General features: G+C 31.1%; 1 protein-coding gene across 1 annotated transcript; it reads right to left on the minus strand.

Moving 5' to 3' along the window:
• Window positions 1–1429: 1429 nt before the first annotated feature.
• On the minus strand, window positions 1430–23481 carry LOC129952220 (nitric oxide synthase). Its single transcript, XM_056064706.1, has 19 exons — window positions 23326–23481; window positions 21035–21470; window positions 20826–20962; window positions 20438–20600; window positions 20182–20273; window positions 17333–17474; window positions 16696–16835; window positions 16105–16279; window positions 15864–16045; window positions 13475–13684; window positions 13203–13347; window positions 13032–13136; window positions 12910–12977; window positions 5136–5300; window positions 4318–4492; window positions 3115–4257; window positions 2928–3052; window positions 1849–1915; window positions 1430–1770 (listed from the first exon to the last, which is right to left on the minus strand). Exons 2-19 carry the CDS (start codon window positions 21422–21424, stop codon window positions 1657–1659), a joined length of 3738 nt encoding a protein of 1245 aa, XP_055920681.1. The 5' UTR covers window positions 21425–21470; window positions 23326–23481; the 3' UTR covers window positions 1430–1656.
• Window positions 23482–23858: the final 377 nt, after the last annotated feature.

The following is a 23858-nucleotide window of genomic DNA, read 5'->3' on the forward strand; positions in this document are numbered from 1 at the left end:
GCGCTTTTTGAAGATATCGCTTCTCCAAGAGGTTGTGGTCTCGACTATATAAAAATATGTTTTTTTGTTTAAATATATTTTTCTATTTTGTTATTGTTGTAGGATCAGGTTCAACTGACATCTGTATTACAAGACGTACATTATTTCAACATATGAAGGAATCAGGTGACTTAACCTCGGCAATCCAATCTTCAAAATAAAAGGAATTCGTTGAAATTTGTACGAAATGTACTGATCATGCTAGACCTAGTTATAAACTACCATTAATAAAGTGGAAAGCTCGTGGAGAGGATGAGAAAAAATTAGTTGCTGAGAGAAAAAAAGAAATCCAAAGAAAATTTAAAATTGAGATGGGTTTGGTAGTCGATAATTAAAACCTAACTTCGGAGGCAGAACCGACGGAAACACGGCTAGAAGATTTTTTAGTGATCCAGAAGTTGCAGCAAAGATTACTGGGTTGGCTATAAATGTTATCAAAAGGTTTAAAATTGTTTTGCAGACTATAGCTAGTACTTATGGAATCAATGTGGACAAGTTTCAACAATATGAATTTGAAACTGCCAAACTGTTTGTGGAAAAGTATAATTAGTACTCAATGCCACCTACAATCCACAAAGTTTTCATTCATGGCTCAGCAATCATAGAACATGCGTTATTGCCAATAATCCAGCTTAGCGAAGAAGCACGCAATTCAAAAAATATAGAGAAAGTTTCTGTCCAAGTGTTTAGTGCCATAAAATATTTTTTTCCAAGAATTCATGCATTCGGCCCCTGTGTGAGACGGACGGAATCGGGGTACCCACTTTTTTCGACTTCTCTACGATCGTAATATCATGTTTGATTAAAAGCTCTAGTTCGAGATTTTTTATTAATGCAAAACTTGCTTTATAGTTCTAATATGTCACAAAACAAAATAACTTCAGTTGAAGTACGTTTAGCAACAAAGTTTAAGGAAGTAAAATACAAATGTTGTTTTAATATCCAAAAAAAATCAATATATAATAGGGGTCATATCCACTAACGTAATACGATTAGTTTTGAATTGAAGGGAATTCCTACAAAAAAAAACAAACTACTTATCTCCCAGGGGGGGTCATAACCCCTACAACCCCCCTTCTGGATCCACCATTTACAAGATGTCGATTTCAAGTCCTTGGATTGACATAACTTATTTATACAATCACATTTAAAATACTTTTGGACATTATAGTTTAACAACATTTAATGAAGTTTGAAATAAATATATTAAAATTTAAATCATAAAGATAATGTAATTACATGTCATCTTTTTGTCTATAACTTTTATGTATTTGAATTGTTATGTTTTTGAACTGTGATATGTTTGAAATCTCTTTCATTTGGGATAGCGTTTGATGAAATTTAAACCTCCTGTTTTATTTAAATAAATAATACTATTAACAATTTGGATTTAACCTTTTTTTATTTTTATTTTTATATTCGTAGAGCAAAAAGTTAAATTGTTTAATATGTCAGAACCTTACAGATGAATGTTTGTATGAGTGCAAGTATTTATTTTCTTAAATTTATTTTATATATTTTATAATAAGTAGGAACAATCTATGAAAAATATTAATATGAGGAAAACACGTGCAGAAAAAAACGTTTCGAATATTTAAGTTGAGTTGTGGTTAGAGTTTATATTTTTGGCTGTGACTTCATTCTTATTTTTGCTGTAGCTCTAGATTTAGTATGAATTTCTGCTGTCCTCAATGTTATTCCAAATATATCTTCATGATAGCGATCATCATCCTGTTAAGTAAATAAGATGTTATAAATAAATGTTCATATAACTTAAATCAATAAAAATCATAGTAAAAAGCATCTTACCTTAAGTGAAAGCATAATTTTTTCCGCCTCGTTTTCAGTGTTTTGTTCAATATTAGCGATACATTTTCTAAAATAGAATTAATTATTATATATTAGTATTTGAAACATTTATGAAAAAAATAAACTTATTTTTTAAGGGTTAAAAAAGTATTTGTAAGATAATTCATAAGATAATGTTTAGGGTCTTTAGGAAGTTTTGATTAAACTATCAATATCCGGCAAAATCAGTTGTATTAATAACCAATGATAGTGACAGATAATGCAAACCTGATCAATGGCTGCATAGTTTTCGTTGTGGATAGGATATCTTGGATATGTGGATACCTAGATATAGTTTGGAAGAATTTCGATCTCATTTCCGAATGAGCAGAAGTTGCAACTTCAACTAACATTTTGTGTCTCTTTGTTTACCAACAAATACAAAAATCTGAAATCAATTTTCAAGTTTCTTGAAATTCAACCATGTGTAGAATCAAACCAGCTGTTCTGTCAGATACCTACATAAACCCCAGAAATTCTTGGATACCTTTGCATTCCCTTTTAGACATGTAAACTGTTTTTGATCAGCTGTTATTTTACACGTAAAACACTAACAAAAAGGTATCCGGATAACCTATCTGTCTGAGATCAATGTTTCAGCCAATGTTTCGCTGTTTTTTGAATAATTGAGACGATATTAACATAGTCAATGTCTCAAATACTGTATGTAAGAATTTTTTGGAAAGACTAATGAATAGTACGGAAGTACGGTCTATCTCGCCCGTTTAAGAGGTATGGGAAGCTTTCACGAAATTAATTATAAAACTATAAATCCTGTTCCTATAGCATGTCCAAGCAGGAGGATTGCGAGGTTTGCATACCTCAGTGTAATTATTTCTGCTTTTACTGCATTTATGTAAACAAAAAGCTCATATAAAAGTCAAACAAAATCTTAATTTAATAAAATGATAGGTTAGTTGGATGACATAAAAACAAATAGTCTTTATTGTTCGATTAGAAGTTAAAAAGTAACAAGTGACGTAGGAACGTCCATTACTCATAACTCAATTATAATATAAAAACAAAAATTAAAAACTTGCCTTATGGTTTGATAAACATCTTCGGCCATTGTGACATCTCCACACACGTATATATGAGCCTTTTTCTGTGTGATAAGAACATACAGGCTTTCAAACTCTTGTTTTAAGAGATCCTGAACATATGTCTGAAAAAAATATCAACGTCTTGTTAAAATAAAAATGTTTTTCATTACTGGACATTTCTTACCTTGGGCTTGTTTGGTTCTCTTGAAAGAGCTAGGAAGACTCTAGACAAAATATTGCTTTGTATAAGTTTTTCTTTTTCGTCAGCATACAAATCGTACTTCAAGCTTCGGCATCCATAAAACAACCATGTAGTTGGTAGTTTTTGATTAGGCGAATTTTCTTTCAATACCTCTAAATGTTGCCAGAATGATCTAAACGGAGCTATACCAGTTCCCGGTCCAATCAGAACCAAGGGACTTTCGATATCTGCTGGAAGATGAAAACCTGGAGAACTTCGAACAAAGATGTATATTTTGTCCTTTTCCTTCAATCTTAGCAAATAATTCGAGCACACTCCAAAGCGTTCAGGACCTGTGCCATTCTCTGACTGATATTTAACAACAGTTACAGTGATATGGATTTCGTTTTCATATTTCTTCTGAGAGGATGAAATTGAGTAGAATCTTGGTTGCAATGGAAGCAGATTAATCAGGAACAAAGCTGCTGGTGGTCTACACGATGGGAATTCTTGCATTACTTCTAAGAGATGTGGGAGTTTCCAATGCTTCCAGTCCTCAAAAGCTGACGTATCGTTTATAAGTTTAAGAATTTTTTCTTCATCAACCTTATCTGTACAGTAATTAGATAAGAAAATTAGCAATTGACGAGATGGTGGAGTTGTTATGTCGAAGAATCGCAGCAACATAGATCTTATTGTATCCACCGGCATTTTATTGTGAGGCTCCCAACATTTGAAACTTCCGTTTGGAGTTTGTTTTTCAGCGAGAATTTGTAGTTGCACAATTTGGTCAGGATCATCAAGTCCAGATAATCGGCTCAAGATACCCTCCACCAGATCAGAATTGTTAATTGGGAATATGCCCAAGTGATCGCCAGGTTCATATTCGATATTTGGAGTAGAAATCCGTAGTAAGATGGTTGTTTTATCATTCTCGTTTGAATTGGTAAGGTTAATTGGTGACGTCTTTAGAGAACATTGTACTACTTTTTTATTGTGATATTTGCTTAGAGAATCCTCCAACTTTTCGTCACATTTTATTGGCACCAACCGGACTGTATTGATAGTAAGTGAGTCATTTTGTGATAGTAAGCATATATCTGATATGCCTTCGTCAGCATCCAAGCAAAAGATATCGCATGACATCTGTAGAATTAGGAATATGATTAGGTGAATTTTAATTTAACCTTAAACAAAAAAAAATACCTTGTATATTTTTGGTGCCCAATTCCTGAAAGACTGTTCTTGGCCGCATATTTCGTCCCCATAAGCTAATTGTAAAATTCTCTCACCACCAAGTTCTGCGAGAATGTTATCCATGTATTGGCCAAATGCACAAAAATTTGGATATGCTGATGAACCTAAGCCGAATACTGCGAACCTAAATTACAAAATTTAAAAATTTTAGAGCTTTATTAATTTTGATAAAGTTCAAGCTCAGGTAAAGTATGTGATGATAATATTATGACATTATTATTTTTTTCTATTTTAAATCTCGTGTAACCAACTTGAACAATTTTAATGAAATTTGACAAAAAGAACTATTTTGGCACACGTGGTCGATTTAAGCTTGGAGATTTTTCCAAATAATTTATCCAAAATTGTTTTATAACGAGTTTGCCAGGAATACGAACATAGCTTCTACAACTGAAAGTTGTATCTTCGGATATTTTACTTCTTGCGATTTCGCATTAAGAAATTTTTGAAACATGTGAGTTAAGTAACCATTTTAAATATTTTGCTGTTCTGAATTCGAAAAGATTTTTACAGGATGTCGTTCCCAATAACAATTAATAATTTTCAACGCTAAACGATGTGTTTTTATCTTAGACTACAGTACGCTATGTTTTTTCACACTGTCAATTATAAGTGGAATATTCTCGTCTGGGCTAACCATAGAGCGTATTCTTGTTGGTTAAGGACGGATTTAGAAGTTATATTTAAAACAACTTTTTCTTGGAAAATAGTTATTACAAAGCATATTATTAGTTTTGATAATTTAGGTTTATAAGTTGACTACTCACCTGACGTTAGAAAGTGGACCAATTGTGTCTTCGGTAAATTTTTCCGTAGTTGAATCACGTAAAGATCTCCATCCCCGTATTTTTTTAAGTTGATTTTGCTGCAGCTTTGTAAAATCACTTCTTGAATTTGCTTTTATAAATGATTTTGACGAGCTCACTTGAATACTAGAATAATCAACATTTTATAAAAATTATTGAAAAAGAAATCAATTTTATTTAAATATGTACATTAGGGTGGATCGATTGATAAAAAAATTGTATGAATTTTTTTTTTTTTGTTTGATGGGGTTCGGGCTATATATAAAAGGTGTCATAATAGCCTCTCAATAGGAATCCAAAATATTTTTAAAAAATTTCAATTTTAAATACTGCCCCAAGGACCTTAAAGATTTTCGAAATATGGAAAATCTAGAGAAAAAAAATTATATAAAATCGCTTACAAAATTGCTTATATTTTACAAGTTAAATATAAAACTGTATTTAAAAATCAACAGACTAACGCATAGGCGTCTGCTAGGGGAAAGAGAGGGGGGAGCAAAGGGGTCAGTTGACCCTCAATCTGGCTGTGTTTGTGCTCTATTCACATTCAAAGTCTTTGTTTTCTCAAATAACCTGCCTGTGTTTGTGTACTGGTTTGGTTATGTTTTTCTCCATTTCCAAGCGGTACTGTAGTGTAGGGGTAGGAATATGAGGAGGGGAAATTGTTGAGTTGTTCTTCTTAGATTAACCTGCTGAAAAACCGGTTTTTTACGTAACTGCGACCACGAACACTTTCATTCACATTTACAGGTCACAGTTATACAAAAACCGGTTTTTCAGCAGGTTAAATTGAAGTGACGAAGAAACCGAAAACTGGATATTCTGAAAAAACCACCGTCCCTTCCCTATAGCATTTAAAAAATATAAACCTAGGCAAGGCATTCCATATCTCTAATCCAAAAAGTATATGTAGTAGGCCTAACAGTATCTGAATTTTGTTTCGAACAAGAAACGAAAACCGGTTATTCAAAAAAACGGGGTAACAAAGCGAAAGAACTGAAAAAAACTGAAAACCGTAATTTTTGAAAATCGCCATCCCTTCCCTATAGCATTTTTTAAATATAAACCGACGGAACCCATATCTTGAAACAAAAAAGTTTTTGTATTAGACCTAGCAATATCATTTAGAAGTGTTTTTTTTCTGCATCGACAAGTGCTTAATTTTTCTCATATAGTGAAATGTCAGTTTTACGGAGTGATTTGATGTGCCCAGTTTTGGTTTTGGTCGAGACTTACCAAAAAATGTACTTCCAACATATGAAGATGTTTTTTGTGGATTAGTCGGAATAAACCAAAAGAATTCAAGAACTCGGTTTCCAATACATGTGAAGTAATTAGTGAAAAATTAATTAAACTGTGGGAGTTTGCGTCCATACCAGCTGTAATAGACCAGCGATCAGTTTCGAGTAAAATAAAAAGTTATCATGAGAAATACCGAAACTTATTGAAACCCTACAAATCCAGAAAAGACGTAGAGTCTTACAAAAATCGCATTAAAATTTTTAAAGAAAAATCTCGTTGTCTTTTTGATATCGCGATATGCAAATGTAAGGATTTGAATTTATGCCAGTGTGAAAAACAATTCAAAGTGCCAGTAAGAGAAAGACAATTTTTAATGGATCAACGAACGCAACGAAAAATGGTTATAAGCAATGTTGATGTCAAAGTAACAAAGCAGATTTCAGCATGCCTTCAAAGGAAAAGAAGACATGATGCATCACTTATAAAACATGCCACTAATGTTAATATTCCATCTGCATCAGCATCGCAATCTGTTTTGGAACAAACTCCGTCAACTAGTAGAGCTTTCATATCGGAAATTCAAAACGATGAAATACCACCCTCACCTGCTCGTCAAGATACAAATTCAACTTTGTAAAAAAGATTTTAAAATTTTGTAGTTTTTTCTTAACTTTTTGCTTTTTTTTAAACATAGTTTTAACACTTTTTTCTTCATATTTTATTGTTTGTTACTTAAAATGCTCTTGATTACCATCCATAATAAAATTTAATGTCACCAAAGTAATAAAAAATGGTTTTATTTCTGAGGAACATTTATTTTTTTACTAGTTTTTTTTTTGGTTTCAGGAGAAGTTTTGTATGACTTTGGGGCAGTACAAGATCGCAATTTTTTGACATCATGATATATAAAGGCAACTTTTGGTTAGTGCCCAAAACCTGAATTCAAAAAAAAAAAAATCGAGCCACCCTAATGTACATATATATTTATTGGTAGTGTGTTAGGTTAGTTAGGTTGAAACCTTTGTGTTCATTTAGTCAAGCCATTAAGAGGCTTTGACGAAGTTCAGAATGTTAGTACTTGGCGTACTAGAGAGTTCTTCTAAATCACCGAAGAAATAGTTGCCAAGCAGTTTCTTCCTTTGATGGGAGAGTGCACCTCCTCGTCACCGCATCCTGTGCATAGATCATCTGAACTGATTCTCATCTTTTTCATATGATAACCTAACAGATTATATCCGGTGATTATGCTTACAAGAGATCGAAGTGATCCCTTGTGTAGCTTCATAATTCTTTCCGTTCTTTGTTTGTTAAAACAGGGCCAAATCTTTCTGGTAGTGCCGCAGGTTTCAAGAAGATTACACTTTATATCAGCCTTGAGAGTTATTCTTTTTGAGATTTCCTGTTTTAAATCACAGGTAGGGGTGCTAACTAGCTGAGCTTGGCTTACGTCAAGCATTGGCCCTAATCTTGTTAATTCATCGGCTTTCTCATTGCCAAGTATATCGCTGTGGCCTGGGACCCAGCAGAGTCTAATTTTGTGCTGTGCGCCAAGAACCTTAAGCTCTTCGCGGAAGCATGAAACAAGTTTTGGTCTTACCTCAGTTTCTTTTATTGCCGCTTGCCAGGACCTCCGCTTGGAAGACGCTACCGTAGTTTGGGAGCCTAAGCGAGGCGGTTAACTTGAGAGATTGAAGGAAGGATCTGGGAATGTCCTATGGAACTCTTTATCCAGACTTTAGTTTGACTAAGTTTTAGGGCACTTTTGGTGCCTTTGATCTTCGAACAAATTATTGCCGAATACATCCATCTGATAATTTGAGGCTTTGGTCCCCTGGTTTTCTCGAAAATTCTGTTGCAGGAGTAAAAGGCAATCGATGCCTTTTTGAGTCTATCTTTGGTTAAGGCCCCAGTTTAGGTTTTTATCTAAGATCACACCGAGATACTTTGCGTGATCAGAGATTTTAAGAGGGCAACCTTAAATTGAAGGTATTTTAAAATCAGGTTTTTTGTGCTTGTAAGTAAATAGCACTAGTTCTGTTTTTGCTGGATTGACTGTCAGCCCACAGTTCCTATTCCATTTGCTTACCAACGAGAGGGCATATTCGGTTTGTTCACTGGTAGTGGGTAGGAACTTGCCAGTCACTAGTAACGCAAGTTCATCAGCGTAGGCTATTATCCTTATTCCACTTAATTTCAATTTAGAGAGTATGCCGTTCATGACAAGAACCCAAAGTAGCGGTAAGAGAACTTCTACCTGAGGGGTGCCCGTTTACGTGGTTACTCTCAGCCTTTCTTCCGCTAGCTCAGAGTTAATTTGTCTCTTTCTGAGCATACACATTATCCACTGTGTCACTGCCTTTTCGACTTTGTGGTCGTCCAAGGCTTCCTTCACTGTTTCGTTCTTCACGTTATTGAAGGCTCCCTAAGTATCCAAGAACGTTGCAAGAGTGTATTCCTTGTCATTCAGTGATTGTTCTATGAGACTGACAACACTGTGCAATGCTGTTTAAACGCTTTTTCCGTTAATGTAGGCATGTTGAAATTCCGATATGCAGTCCGATTTCAGGGTGCTTCGGATGTGTATTTCAATTAGCTTTCAAAAGTTTTCAAAATAAACGATGTTAGACTAATGGGTCTATAGTTTTTGGCCTCCGTATGGCTAGGTTTACCAGCCTTAGAGACCAGGTAGTGTGTTGATATATTGTAAAAGGAAATACGTTCTAATTTCAACTGACCCAAGTAATACAAACATTTTTGGATAATCCAGCATTTCATTTCTTTCATTTTAGATGCAATAATGGTCTTTTGAATATAAAAAATAATTTAAACGAGATTAATTCCTGAAATTTCAATATAAGACGCGTCGAAAGGGTCTAATGTGAACACCGTCATTAATGCGTTTGAAGAAATAAAATTGCAAAGACTCGACCGAATATGATAAATAAACTATAACGCATTGTGTCACAAATGATTCAAAACAATGGAAAAACTATTGAATTTAGAACTGCTAAGTTATATTCAATAATTTCGGCTGATCACATACCTCAAAAAATATTTTCTATTAAGAAATGTTGGTCGAATGAAAAGATCACTAAGATAGAGGGATATTTTGAGGCAAGAGATAAATAGTTCTACCACTCTCATAAGCGAAGACGAACCAGGCCTGAAAGTCCTTTGGAGTACAATTTATGGTAGAAGCTTGAAGCATTGGGGTGCACAACGGGATACCTCGTCGGCTAGCGATCAGGATAAATGGAGAGACATATTAAGAAAGGCCAGGCCCGGATACCGGTTTTCGAGTTAATTTTGATCATGTCTGTACCTGTTTGGTGCATGTAACTAAGAGCATGTTCCACTGTATTTTTTATTTGATTCATGTACTATAAAAACTGCCTTTTAATGTTTTTAAGTCTTACAAAAATATTCCAGTAAAATTAAACTTTATTCAAATTAGTTACAACGTAAAACTCAATTGGATAACACAAAATTGAAAATTTATCAATTCTAAAGGAGGATAATTATAAATAATCAAAAAATCCATTTGCAAACATATAGAATACGTGTATTAATTATCCGGGTAATTAAGGTTCATAAAAATACACGTACAGAATCATGAGCTCTTACTTAAATGTTAAAAATCATAAGATATAAACATCAATTTAAAATTGTATGCATGTATTTCTTAACTTTACCAAAAAAAAATCACAGTAATCCACGCTTAATTGATTTTCCTGCTTAATTGAACGAAAAAATCGCGTTCGAAAATTTCGCATATGCATACACCAGCTTTTTTCAGTTGATTAAATTACTCGCTTAATTGATGTTAAAAAATGCAACTAACAAACCGAAACAAGCCAAAATCAAGTTTTTATAATTTGGAAGCTTTAAAATTATCAGCACTGCTCACTTCATAACAAATTGCTTCGGCTTCGCCTGACGTTTACGAGTTCAGCCATAGGATTTCAATGCATGCTATCACAATACAGCCTCGACCTCAATTTACGTTTGACAATCGTAAGAAAAAAAACGTAATGTAACGTAATGTGACTCCAAACGGAAGCTCTAGTTCAATTATCTGAACATTTGCTTTGTCTGACAGCTCAACAGCTGTAAAAAAAATGTCAACAAACAAAATATTTGCTCTTTGGATGGATGAAATAATAGAAATGTCATTCAAAGCAACCTCGAAGCAAGGCCACCGTAACGCAGACGAAGCCCAAGCTTAAGCGTGTTTGTGATTCAGCCATAATTTAAATGAATATTTTATCTTTTAATTTTCCAACTGGTGCAATTGATCGGTTTTCGCTGAATTAAACAGGTTGGTCAATTACAAATGATTCCGTTTACTGGATCGACAAAATAGCAAGGGCGGATCCAGACTTTTAATCATTGGGGGTCATGCGCTTAATATATAGACGAGTTATTAATTGCCGCTTAAAAATGTTCTTTAAAGGAGGTTAACAAAATTTAAATGTACACATTTCAAGGGCTAAAGTGACAACTTTAGTTATTAAATTATTTTAGAACGCTATTGTTCAGCACGGTATAGTCGAACTATTTAATTTAGTAATCTTTCTTATTATGAAAGCATTCCACGATTCTAACAGTTTTTAAAATATGCCATATTTATGAGCAAAACACAATATTTTAGAGAGCTTTTATTGCTTCCATGGAGAAATGTATGAAATTTTTTTTCTTTCTTCCAAAAAAAAATATATTCTTTTTTGTTGCCATTTATATTAATGCGAAAAACGCTAAAAAAATTCAAAAACCCAGAGAATGAGAAAGAATCTGATATCAAGAATTTTCTGTTATTTTTTGACGAAATTTTTTCGGACTCAATTTTCGGGAATCTATTGTTACTATCGCTATCAGTCTACTTACTCGTAGATTGGAGCTGATGCCTGAAAATATTTTGATCTTAAAGGAGTCAACAAATCTTTATTGTAGAGAGAAAAATGTTTGGTTCTTGAATTTAAGGAAATAAGTGCATTTAAGTACTTAATTTCTCTGAATATAAAATAAAATAAAACTGAAGTAAGCATGTAAGTTGTTAAGAAACTTTTGTATGGCAGTCACAAATCCAACGTTTCAGAATCTCTTTTCACTTCAGTTCTCAAGAGATTCGAAGCTTTTATATTGATTGATATGAAGAGTGCATTGTGTTTTTCAATTAGCCATTAGTTTAACAAAAGTGACACTTTTGCTGTTTTTGGGACATTCATTTTCTTTAAAATCAGGTTTAAATCTCAGTTGTAGAACATCTAAAGCAAATTCACTTCAAAATGTAGATTTCTTTAATTTGTTATGATCTTAAAGTTTTATACAACAGAAAATCAATTTTGAAAGAAATATGTTGTCCGGCTGCAAAGATTTTAATGCCATACATTTTCGATCATCAAAAATCTCCATCAATTTGACCATCGGCAAGAACTGTATTGAAAGACAAGATTACTGAAATGTGTTGATTAAGTTCTTGAGGGAATTTGAAAACAAAAAAACGGCTTTATGAGAGGTTCCCTTCTGAAGCAATACCAAAATATGTTTTCCTTGTAGAAAAAAGCCAAAATAAAAAAATCTATCGGTTAATTTCTGAAAAAAATCGGGTTTCAAATTTACCAACAAATTTGTATGGGGACTGCTGTTATTTTTAATATTAAAAAATGAAAAAAAAAACGCCTTAAGCTAATCGGCTTAGTTTCGATTGGCACAGTTGTTTTAGGCTTTAGGGGCCAAGACAGACAGACGGATGAAATGGGAGGACCCACTTTTTTTTAACCTTTTTTACGATTGTCATGTTTGATTCGAATTTTTTTTTACGAATTAATAGTTTCCATATACATAGTTCTTAAAAATTTGCTCTTTTTCTTGGAAACAAATTTTATGAAAATAATTTAAAGCATTACTTAAGTTAAAGCAATTTTAAATGATTTTAACAGCAAACCACTTGTCAGTGAATGTCGTTAAATTAGTAACAAATCTTTACTTATACAACTTAACTGTATATCTAAGCTTTATGGCTCATATGACCCCCCTGGATCGTCCACTGTTCAAAATTTGATGAATTTGTGCTAAGTTTTTGGAATATTGCTGAAATTCCCATTCAAATTATGTTCTTGGTCCAGCCCTCAGTTAAAAGATCTACTTTTTACACCAAAGTTTAGAAAGTAAAATACAAATTTTGTTTTCATATAGAAAAAATAAATGCTTCAAAATATAATAGGGGTCATATTATCTATTAACTCAATACGATTAGTTTTGAATTGAAACGAATTCCTACAAAAATACAAACAAATTATCTCCGTCGTCATGACCCCTCCCCTGGATCCGTCATTGCAAAATTGCCAAAATTGTCAATAAGCGGGAAATACTGTCTTTTGTCAATGAATGAGAAAATTTGTATTCCAAATCCTTTTTTTTTACACGGGTAAGCCAACGCCATATGAAGGGACATGGATTCTTGAATTTAAAAAATATTTTCAAAATTACTTACTTTTGCTCAGTATTTTCGTTTAGAGATGATTCTTTCAGGTGCAATTTGTATAACTCCTGGGCAAAGTCCTGCATAAAAATACTACTTAAAATACAAATATTTTACTTTACTATATTTTTTACCTCCCCATTTTCCGGCGGATCACCATTTCCGAAAGTTGATGCAATAACAATTAGAAGAGCTTCATGCTCCATGAATGATATGTCGTAATCTGACATGCAACAAGTCTTAATCGAAAATACAAGAAGTATAATTATGTGAGTTACATAGGAAAATCATACAAATAAACCTACTTGTGCATTAAAAGCATGTCCTAGAATTTCACAAAGTTTTTTCGAGTATTGCTCGGATTTTCCTGTTTCTGTAGCATACAATATAGTTGCTTTAATACGTTTTGATAAAGCACGTCCAAATAGCTTTGAAGTGAACTTAACGGCTCTGAAAGTAAAGAAAATGAACTTCAATTTTAGTTTGTTTTACTAGTAAAAATCCGATGTATTTGTATGCATGTGAACCTTAATTTTAAACCTGATATTTTGTACTGAAGTGTACAGAATGAATATACCTTGCAATTTGCTTAAAGTTGAATTTCTTGCGCGGCTTTTTAGATTTTCCTTGATATTTCTCTTTTTTCCAGATATGGGTTTTCCATGCCGCGTCCTGATACTCAAATGAAGGTCTCAGGTGATAAAGTGCCATTTCTTGGTGAAACACAGGAGTTATTGAACCAGATAACGGCGGAACAATCCATATCCAATCAGAAGGACAACCATTTCTTTAAAAAAAAATGTAATATATTTTGTTACGTCAATTGTTAAAAAACAGTTCTTCTAGAAAAGTGAAATTACTAAAAATGTATCAAAAATACAGGGATCAGAACTATGTGTCAACTTTTATTTCAATTCGTTTCTCTTCCAAAGAAATTTAATTTTTTTAAAAAGATTTCAATCTTGGTTTAAGATTTATTTAAAAAAAAAAAAGAGGATTGAATACGACCCACACTGATAACTTCCCATCCCGTCTGCCGATTTGTCTCGTTTAAAAGTTTGTAGGTTTTCTTCTTGGGTTAAAAAGTTGCCAGTTGAATTATTCTTAAAAAATTTAAAATTACAAACAATTTGTTAAATAGATTTTTAGTCAAAAACAATTTTTTACCAATTTTAGAAGCATTTCTTAAATGTTTACAAATTGGATGATCAAATTAATTTGAGAGATATCATATATATATATTTACCAAATTTCCGCACTGTTTTTTTTTAGATTTTATTTTTTTATTGAAAAAAACGGACGGTGGTATTTTTACAATAAATATTTTTAATTTTTGAAAGGTTATTTGAGTGGAAAGTACATTTTTACCAAGTTTTAATATTGTTTTTTTTTTTAGATTTTTATTTTATGTAGAAAAACTGTTAATTTGATCACTAAAGGTTATATAATATCGCAAAGTTAGGAAAACATATTTGAGTCGAAAATCAATTTTTATCAACTTTTATTCATTTTTTTTAGGTTTTTAGTATTTCTGTAAAAAAAACTGTCAATTCAATTTTTCTCAAAATTTTTTCGAATGTTGAAAACAATAGTTCTTATAAGTGACAATAATTTTGAAGCCATATTCTTAAGTTTTTAAAAGATATTTAAGTCGAAAATTAATTTTTACCATCTTTTATTAATTTGTTTTGTTTAGGTTTTTATTTCTTGTTAGAAAACTGTCAATTCGATTTATCTCAAAATTTGTTTGAATGTTGCAAACAAAATTTTTTTTAAGTTAAAATTAATTGGAAGCCATTATCTCAACTTTTTGAAAAGATATTTGTTTTTTTTTTTTTTTTTTGTACAAAAAACTATCGATTTAAATTTTCTTAAAATTGTACCGAATGTTAAAAATAATATTTCTTACAAGATAAAATAAATTTGAAACCATTATTATCTCAAGTTTTTGAAGAGATATTTGAGTCGAAATTCAATTTTTACCAACTTTAAGTCATGTTGTTTTTAGGTTTTTATTTAAAAAAAAACTGTCTATTTAATTTTTCTCAAAATTTTGCACAAAATTGTTTTGGGGATACAATCAGTTTTTATTAGTAAAATTTTCTTGGTGAATTTTGTTTTCAGTTTTTTTGATTTATAATTTTAATTAATTTTTTTCCAAAAATATATTTGTTTGGTATCACGTTCCAATATATAATATTAAATTTAATTCAAGTCTCTAGACTCATTGCTTCGTGAGATATTTAAGTTTAATCAATCCACACCCACAGGACAGCGCAGTAGAGGAAAACCGCGGATCAGGTGGCGCGCACAAGTGGAAGGTGACCTCACCCAACTTGGAGCGCGAAACTGGAGACATTTAGGTAGGGACCGAGCTAGATGGAGAAGTTTGTTGGGTGAGGCCCTAGTTCACACAGAATTTAAGCGTCACCTTAAGTAAGTAAGCAAAATGTTCACCTTTTTTAAACTGCTATGGTAAAAAAAAAACCACCCACGCAATTTCCTTGAGAGCCCTTTCTGCATTATTATCTGTATAACAAAATTTATTTGAATTCAATATCTCTTCTGATTCTTGAGCTATGGAAGACGAAAAAACGTCGCGATCGTACGGACATACGGACGTACAAAAACGTCGAAAAATGTCAAAATTTTCAATTTGTCAAAACGGCCCCTTACAATAATTTTCTATGGGAAGTTAAAAATATTCAAAACATATATTTAAAAAAAATTGTCAATTTGTTTTAAATATTTAATTGCTATTTTTTTCATAAAATATCAAAAACTTAAAAAAAAATTCAATAGGTTTTGGCTGCTGACAGCAAAACCAATTGCGTATGTACGAGTATGAAAAGTGTATAGGGTTTATTTCTGATCTCTGAAAAAGTCAATTTCCTATAAAGTATCAACTTATAAATGTTTATTGAACTTTCAAAGGCTGATTTTATAAACACGCTAATAATACAAACCTTATCTTTGATTCATTTTCAAAATGTTTCATAAAACTCTCACTCGCTGTATGATGATCTACTATTGTTATATTTTTACTTTGAAATGAGTGAAGTACTGCTATGTTAACTTCCACCAAGGCTTTATCTTTCCATAGAGATGAAGAAGTTCGTGTATCCAATTCCATTTTAACAGCGACTTTCTAAAAAGCGTAGACATGGTAAAACAAAAACTTAAACTTCGATATTGGTTGTGTCTTACCTCAAGCATATTACGTCGATTTACGTCACATAAGTTTCTACAACCTATTTCTGTAGACATGTACCACCCACTAAAAGCTGTTGCGGTAAATTGTACTCCGCCACAATCAAAGAGCATACCGGATACAGCAGGAAGCGCATACCATCGTAGATTTAAATCAGCAAACCATTTGAAACTAAATAAAAGCACAAGTAAATTAATTTCAATAAGAAAACTTATTTATTTTGTTCTATTGAGAAGGCTTTAATCCTATGAAACTTAAACATTTTGTCGAAAGTTTTCTAACAAATAGTTTGGTTTTACTTTTTTACAGTCTGTTAAAACTTGAAACTCAGCAGTTGGCCAACATACCGTTTTGAAAGTTTCTTAGGAATTTTTTAACAATTTACATTGATACAACAAAAATGGTTCCTTGATTTCGGGCAATTTGTATAACATGCAAAGTTCATCAACTTGAAAAGTATTTTAACTTTAAAACGTCAAAAAGTGATGACAAGAAAAATTCTGGATATGTGTTTAATTTTAGTAAAAATAAAACAACCTTAAAATGATTTGTATGGAATACATTTTTTAATAATCCAGAAGACTTACTTTGGATGTTCTATTGGAACTTGTAATATAAGCTCTGGTGGATAGTCAAAGTAATCTGGATCAAGGCCGTTTGCTGAAACCACTAGCGGCAAAATATCCCATTCGGTCTGTTTCCCTTTCCATCCAAGTTTCAAACAAATCTGAAAGAAAACAAATACATATTTAGTTTATTATAGTGTACAGTATAATATCTATGAGTAAATTAAATTCATATAAATTTGACATCCAGTGTATGATGTAATGGTTACAACTATGTAATCGATAATTTAAAACATGTTTTTAATCAAAAATATTATTATTTAATATTTTTAAATAATAACAACTGTGCGTATTATGCTAGTATAAGCAATTGAAAATTTACCAGCTCAGCCAAAGAAACTATTGAAACACTGCCTTAATTTTTTCCTAACCGTGTAAGCCTTAAGCTTTTATAATAAAATCTTTATTTTCTATCAAGATAACATTTTGCGCGTATTATGAAATTCTATAGCATTTTTGTAATGGTCCGAAATTAAGATTTTAAAGAATTTATTCGGCTTTGTATTGATTTTGTTTGAGTTCCTTTAACCTTTTTTGAGTTACAATTGGTTGTGCATACAAAAAATCTGTATCAATAATAATTGATGACTAAACTCACCTCCGTAATTTCAACATTTATTGGATCTCCTATAATGCTGCCGTCATTTTGCTTGTAGCCTGCATACGATATAAGTTGATTATTCCAAATTCGAAAATCATGGCTATCATCTGTTCTCTGAGGAAATATTGTAATAGCCGACCTGAAAAGAATTAAAAATTCAAGTTAACATAAATAAGTTGTAGTTAAGAAACACTCAGGGGTTTAAAAGTACTAAAAATATAAAAAAGACACTGAGATTCGATTTTTGACTCTCAAAAACTTGCACCATGAAACTTTTTGTATCAAAATCTATTATTTAGAATATTAAAACATAAACCTGGTTTACATGTACCTGCAAACTTAAACAATATATTTTTGAATAAACATTTCACGCCGCGCCGTGAACTTCCAAGAGCCCGTGCAAAGGATCAGTTTCTTGACTGTATTTTTGAATCATGTTGAATTTTACATATTAGTGACATTTTTTAAAGTAAAAATATAGATATATGGATTATAAGTATGCCACCTTTTCCTTATATCTGAAAAAGTACATTTATTATACTTGTGCACAAGAAAAGTCCTAAAAATGAAGTAATGAACTACAGATATGTGATAATTAGCATGGCTTCATCAAAAGAAATCTACAATTACTAAACTTTTCAACTTCACGGCCTTTTGGACAAGTCGATTGTGTATTTACTGATTTTAGTAAAGCATTTGACAAGTTGTGTCACAAAGCATTTATTTTAAAGCTTAACAATCAAGGTTTAAACAACAACTTCTTAAATAAGATGTCATCGTATTTAAAAAATATAGACTATATAGCATTGTAATTCGTAATGAATATTCAGATTAATTTGTTTTCAATTCTCTCAGGAAAGTCATTTAGGTCCAACTTTATTTATTTCATCCATATCCATGCTGATGAAATTAAGCCTTTCAAAAGTATAAAATCTACTTCTGCCAACTTATTTTTTCAAGAAGAATTGTTAATATTTAGGAAATGGTGTAATTAAAATCGTCTCGTTTTAAATGTTGACAAGTGTTAAACCCTGAGTTTTACACGCAAAAAAGTACCCTTTGATTTTAATACATGACCTTTAAGTAGATCCTTTGCGTTTCTGACTTAAGGGTGATTCTTGGTTGCAAATAAACCTTTAATGAGCATTTAAACTACATAGCTAAGAAAGCTAATAGGGTCCTAGCATATATAAAGAGATTCGGTCGCGATTTCCTTGATTTCTCTTTTCCGTTTTTAGGCTTTTTTTCTTTCATTTGTAATACAAATACTTGAATATACATAGTTGTGTAGTATGTTCACCTTACTTCTCCATTCATATAACAAGACCTGAAGTAATTTAGAGAAGATTTATACGTGTTTGCCTTTATTTTCTTACATGAATAGAATGAGCACACACTTTTCCTACTTTCAAAGACTCGCTTTAATACATTTTCAAACACTCACCAATCATAGAAGGAATTTGCAATTTTGTTTTATAGTTGGAATTATTAATTGGACAGTTTTAAGTCAGTATTGTATTTTAGTTACAAGTATAAGGCTACAGTACCAATTGTGCCATACATTTATCATTTAGTAGATCAAACTATGGTGTAAGCAGCTCCCTCAATCAATTGATTTCATTTGTTAATACATTTTATATTTGTATAGAGTCTATACATAATAACCAAAAAGAGGCTGGGATGCGACCCACACTGATAACTTCCCATCGTGTTTGTCGATTTGTCTTGCCTAAATGGTTTGTAGGTTTTCGTGTTTTGTTGTCCATTGAATTATTCTAACAAATTAAAAAATTAATAACAATATTTTAATAAATATATTTTGCATTTTTTAACGAGATTTTTTAGTCGTTAACCAATTTTTACCAATGAAGTCAATACCTTCTATTGTTCACGTGATATCGATACCGAACATCATTTTTACCAAATGTTCGTACTATTTTTATGAAAAAACGGAATGTTGGATTTTTATTTTATGTGAGATAGAATAAGTTCGAAACAAATATTTTTGATTTTTGAAATCACATTTGAGTCGTAAATCAATTTTAAAAAAATATTTTTTTAGGGTTTTTATTTTTTGTTAAGAAACTTTCAATTCGATTTCTCAAAAAAAAAAAAAAAATACCGAATGTTCAAAACAAAATTTCTCATAAGATAAAATTAGATATAAGCCGAAACTCAAAGTTTTAAAAAGATGTTTAAGTCGAAAATCAATTTTTACCTACTTTTGTTAATTATTGTTTAGGTTTTAAAAAAAAATCAGTTTAAAGCCAATGTTTCAAAGTTTTTACCAACTTTGAGTAATATTTTTTTTAGGGTTTTTACATTTTATAAGAAAACTGACAATTTGATTTTTCTCAAAAATTTTAACAGATGTTAAAAACGTTATTTTTCCTTGCACCTTCGAGGTGATAATTTTTTTGATTCATAAACAAAACTGTTAATTGGATTTTTTCCAAAAACATATTGGTTTGGTATCTATCACATTACGATATATAATATAAAATTTAGTTCAAGTCTCTAGCGTCATTAGTTCATGAGATATTTGGGGTTAGCCATAATTTTCACCTTTTTTAAACTGCTATGGTAAAAAATAAACCACCCACGCAATTTTCTTGAGAGCCCTTTCTATGGGAAGTCAAAAACGAAGATGGCTTGATTATCTTAGAGAAATAATAGGTTTGCTACTTTCTATCTTGAAAAATGTCCATGCCATTTACGTATAGTAGGAAATGGTCCATGCTTACCCTCTGTTTTCTAGTGTATCATTTACAATCCTTCACGTAAAAATGTTATGCCTTATTGTTTTTATAAAAATATATTTTCTTACGATATTTGTCTGGACTCACCTTATATTTCCTTTGTTTGTGGCATATTTTATATGATTACATATAGCTTCAAACATTCCACTTGTAGTTGTTACATATCTGCAGTCAAAAACCTATTAAAATATTAATAAATAATTTTATTGGTTGTACTTTAATATGATTTTTAATTGTATTAAACTCCTACAAAGGAAACCTTGAGATGACACCGAAACATCCTTCACCAAGTGCCAATCTGTACATGCTTCACAAATCATAAGGAGTTCAATTTGAAATTTACCTGTAATTTAGACCATTGTATGCGTCCAATACATCGTGAGGAATTACGCCATGCTAATTTTGCGCCATAAATCAATTCAGTTTCGGTCAAATGATAATGGCCATGATTTCTCACCATTTTCTGAACTTGTTCCCAACGTGATGTGTGAGCATTGGTCATGTATCTGCAACGTAAGATAAAATAGTTATTTAAAAAAAAAAACTTTCAACAGCGATGTCAATACGAAATTAGTACTGCCACAGATATTAGTACGAAAAAGCATCCAATATGTTTCAAGATGTTGTCAATAAAATAAAGTATATGAGTTGCAGAGCCATTATTTGAAATTTTATGTTTTTACTATGCGTATCAACACAAGTAATTTTAAACAAAGAATTGAAACACTTACCTATTGATAGACGTAAAGTATTGATTAAAGAAGTCCTTTGCATGTTCAAGCACAGTCTCACAGTTCCGAAGTTTGTTTGATGCTGTATTTCCAAATACAATACTGCTCACACAAGTCGAATTTGAACATGCCAAAACCTAGTCGAATTTGAACATGGTCACTGTTAGACCAGCTTCATTGTTGGATCAATAAAATTAATACAAACTTACATCTTTGCCTGTATCACTAAGAGTGTCATAGACATCCGAAAAATTCGACATATTTCTTAAACGGATATGCTTCCTTGCGATACTCCCTCGTTTTTCTCGGCTGGCCAGAGTACACTCTTCCATTACGTTAAGTTTATTAGATATTTTACTGTCAATCTCGCATATTTTGTTTTTATATTTTTTTGATATATTCTGAGCTTTTTCAATTTTCAAAGCTAAACTTGGTTTTTCCATTTTTGTTGAAACTGTTGTTGTTGTGTTGCTGGCTTCCTTAATGTTTTCTTTAGGGCCTCCCATTGTTTTCTGTAGGGAAAATGTAACTTTTTTCCCTTGTGTTTTTATATCCTTGCTGTTAGTTTTCTGTTTCTCAGAGCATAAATTGAGCTGCATTCTTTAAATTTGTCTAGCATCCAAAGTCACTCAATGTTTAATCAGTCTTTAAGAAAAGAAATATAAGAAATGTTTAATAATAAATCGTTGATTTTTGTTAATACTATTTTTATGCGAGATACGATGTAGCAATTTTTGCAACCACAAGACTCACTTGCGAAATAAATAAGATTTAAAGGTTCCCGATATTCGAAACTAGAAGCTTTACGTTTCAAAGTCTTGGAGGTTTCGTTAAAAAAAATGAAGTGAAGATAATGGTTTTAAAAAAAAACTACTGAATATCGAAAACAATGTTTTCTTTGAAATAAAAAAGTTTGAAGACAATATTTTTAATTTTTGAAAATCTTTTTGAGTCGAAAAAAATTTTAGTATTGTTTTTTTTTTAGGTTTTATTTTTGTAAAAAAACCTGTGAATTATATTTTTCTCAAAATCTTACCAAATGTTGAAAACAATATTTTTAGGAGCTAAAAGTCGTTTAAAGCTAATATCTCAAAGTTTCGAAGAGGTATTTGAGTCGAAAATCAATTTTTACCAATTTTAATTCATTTTTTTTTTTTGTAAAAAACAATGTCAATTAGATTTTTCTCACAACTTTACTGAATAATAATTTAGTCGAAAATCAATTTTTGTAAAAAAAAACTGTCAATTCGATTTTATTCAAAATGTTACCGAATGTTGAAAAAAATATTTCTTACAAGTCAAAATAAGTTTGAAGCCATAATCTAAAATTTTTGAAAAGAAATTTGAGTCGAAATTCAATTTTTACCAACTTTGCGTAATGTTTTTTTTTATTTCTTATAAAAACCTTAAAAACGTTATTTTTGGTTGCACGAAATTGTTTTGGAGATGAAATCATTTTTCATTCGTAAAATTTTCTGGGTGGCAGATCATTTTTTTGTTTTCATTTTTTTTTTATTTATAAAAAAACACGTTAATTGGATTTTTTTTCCAAAAATTTAAAGCTTGAGATATTAAGGGTTAACCAAAATGTTCACCTTTTTTTGCTAACCACCCACTCAATTTTCTTAAGAACCCTTTCTGTATCTTTCTGCATTATTATCTGTGTAACAAAATTTATTTGAAGTCGATATCTCTTCTGGTTGTTAAGCTACGGATGACGCAAAAACGTCGCGAACGTACGTACACACGCATGCATCTTTCTTAAAATCTTTTATTGGCTCTAGGGACCTTGAAATGTCGAGAAATGTCGAAATTTTTAATTTGGCAAGTCGGACCCATTACAACAACTTCCTATGATAAGTTAAAAAACAGGAAACTTTGCAAATCAGAATTGCATAGCTTTAGAAAATTAGACAAAACTATATAATAAACTCTCTTCTTTACTAGTCCTCACATTCAGTATTTGAGAAAAAGTTGATAAATTCAAGAGGAAGCTGTAAGTCTACAATCTCTATAATACTGATATTGTCGTTTTTGCCGAAGTTTATATTTAAAGCAAATCATTCTAACCCCAGGACAAGTTTATTTGTTTTACATAAATCAAGAAAACTTTAATTTATTTTGTTTTATATTTAACCAACTAAAAATATTGGCTATCCAAAAATAAGTTAGTTAACTCATAAAAAACCTTTCTTGCAGTTTGTTAAGAGGATATAAAAGCAAGTGTTACACACGAATAAGAAGAAATATTTTGATTTTCTTTCACTGTAACTTACTCTAAAATGTGTATCTTTTCTAAATAAACTTTACAATTTCAATTAAAAATGAAGTACGTAGGTTTAGAAATAACATACATTTAAATTAATATAATATAGTATTAGAACCTATAACTTTTAAAATAGACAAAAAAAAACAATAAATTGTTGCACTTATGTATATCCTAACTCAAATTTAATGATTTCAATTTCTTCTTGTTGTATATCATCATATGGAATCTTACCAATTAATCATTTAAGTTCAAGCGGCATTTTGCCAAAGATACTTTTGAGTTGGTTTTCCTTTGGGCCAAAACCACTTTGACTTAACATATTTTTTAACTGAATTAAAATTTTAAGAAAAAAGCCACAGGAAAAAGGTTCTTTGTCGTATAGTTGTTCATTTTGAAATGCAGCTTATACACATTATAATATGTACCTTCAATTAAATTCCTGAATACTTTTTATATAGCATTGTTAGCGCATGATTGTTTGAGGAATTTTTTAATCAATAGATGCCTTGATACATAAGATTTGTATTTTTTTGTTTTGATACAAAAATCAACTGAAATGAGTAACAAAAAATGTAAACAATAAGTGACTTTTAAAAACTTTAGTCGAAAATCTTTCAGTCTAAAAACCGTTTATGAATTAACTATAAATTTTTTAACATAGTTATCATTCTTTATGCCTTTATACAAACATTTAGCTCAAAATGTAAAAGAGGAAGAGCAACATCTTTTTAAGAAAAGATGCTCATCTTATTGAGATGAGTTTG

The sequence above is a fragment of the Eupeodes corollae genome, chromosome 3 (assembly GCF_945859685.1).
Source record: "Eupeodes corollae chromosome 3, idEupCoro1.1, whole genome shotgun sequence".
NCBI lineage: Eukaryota > Metazoa > Arthropoda > Insecta > Diptera > Syrphidae > Eupeodes > Eupeodes corollae.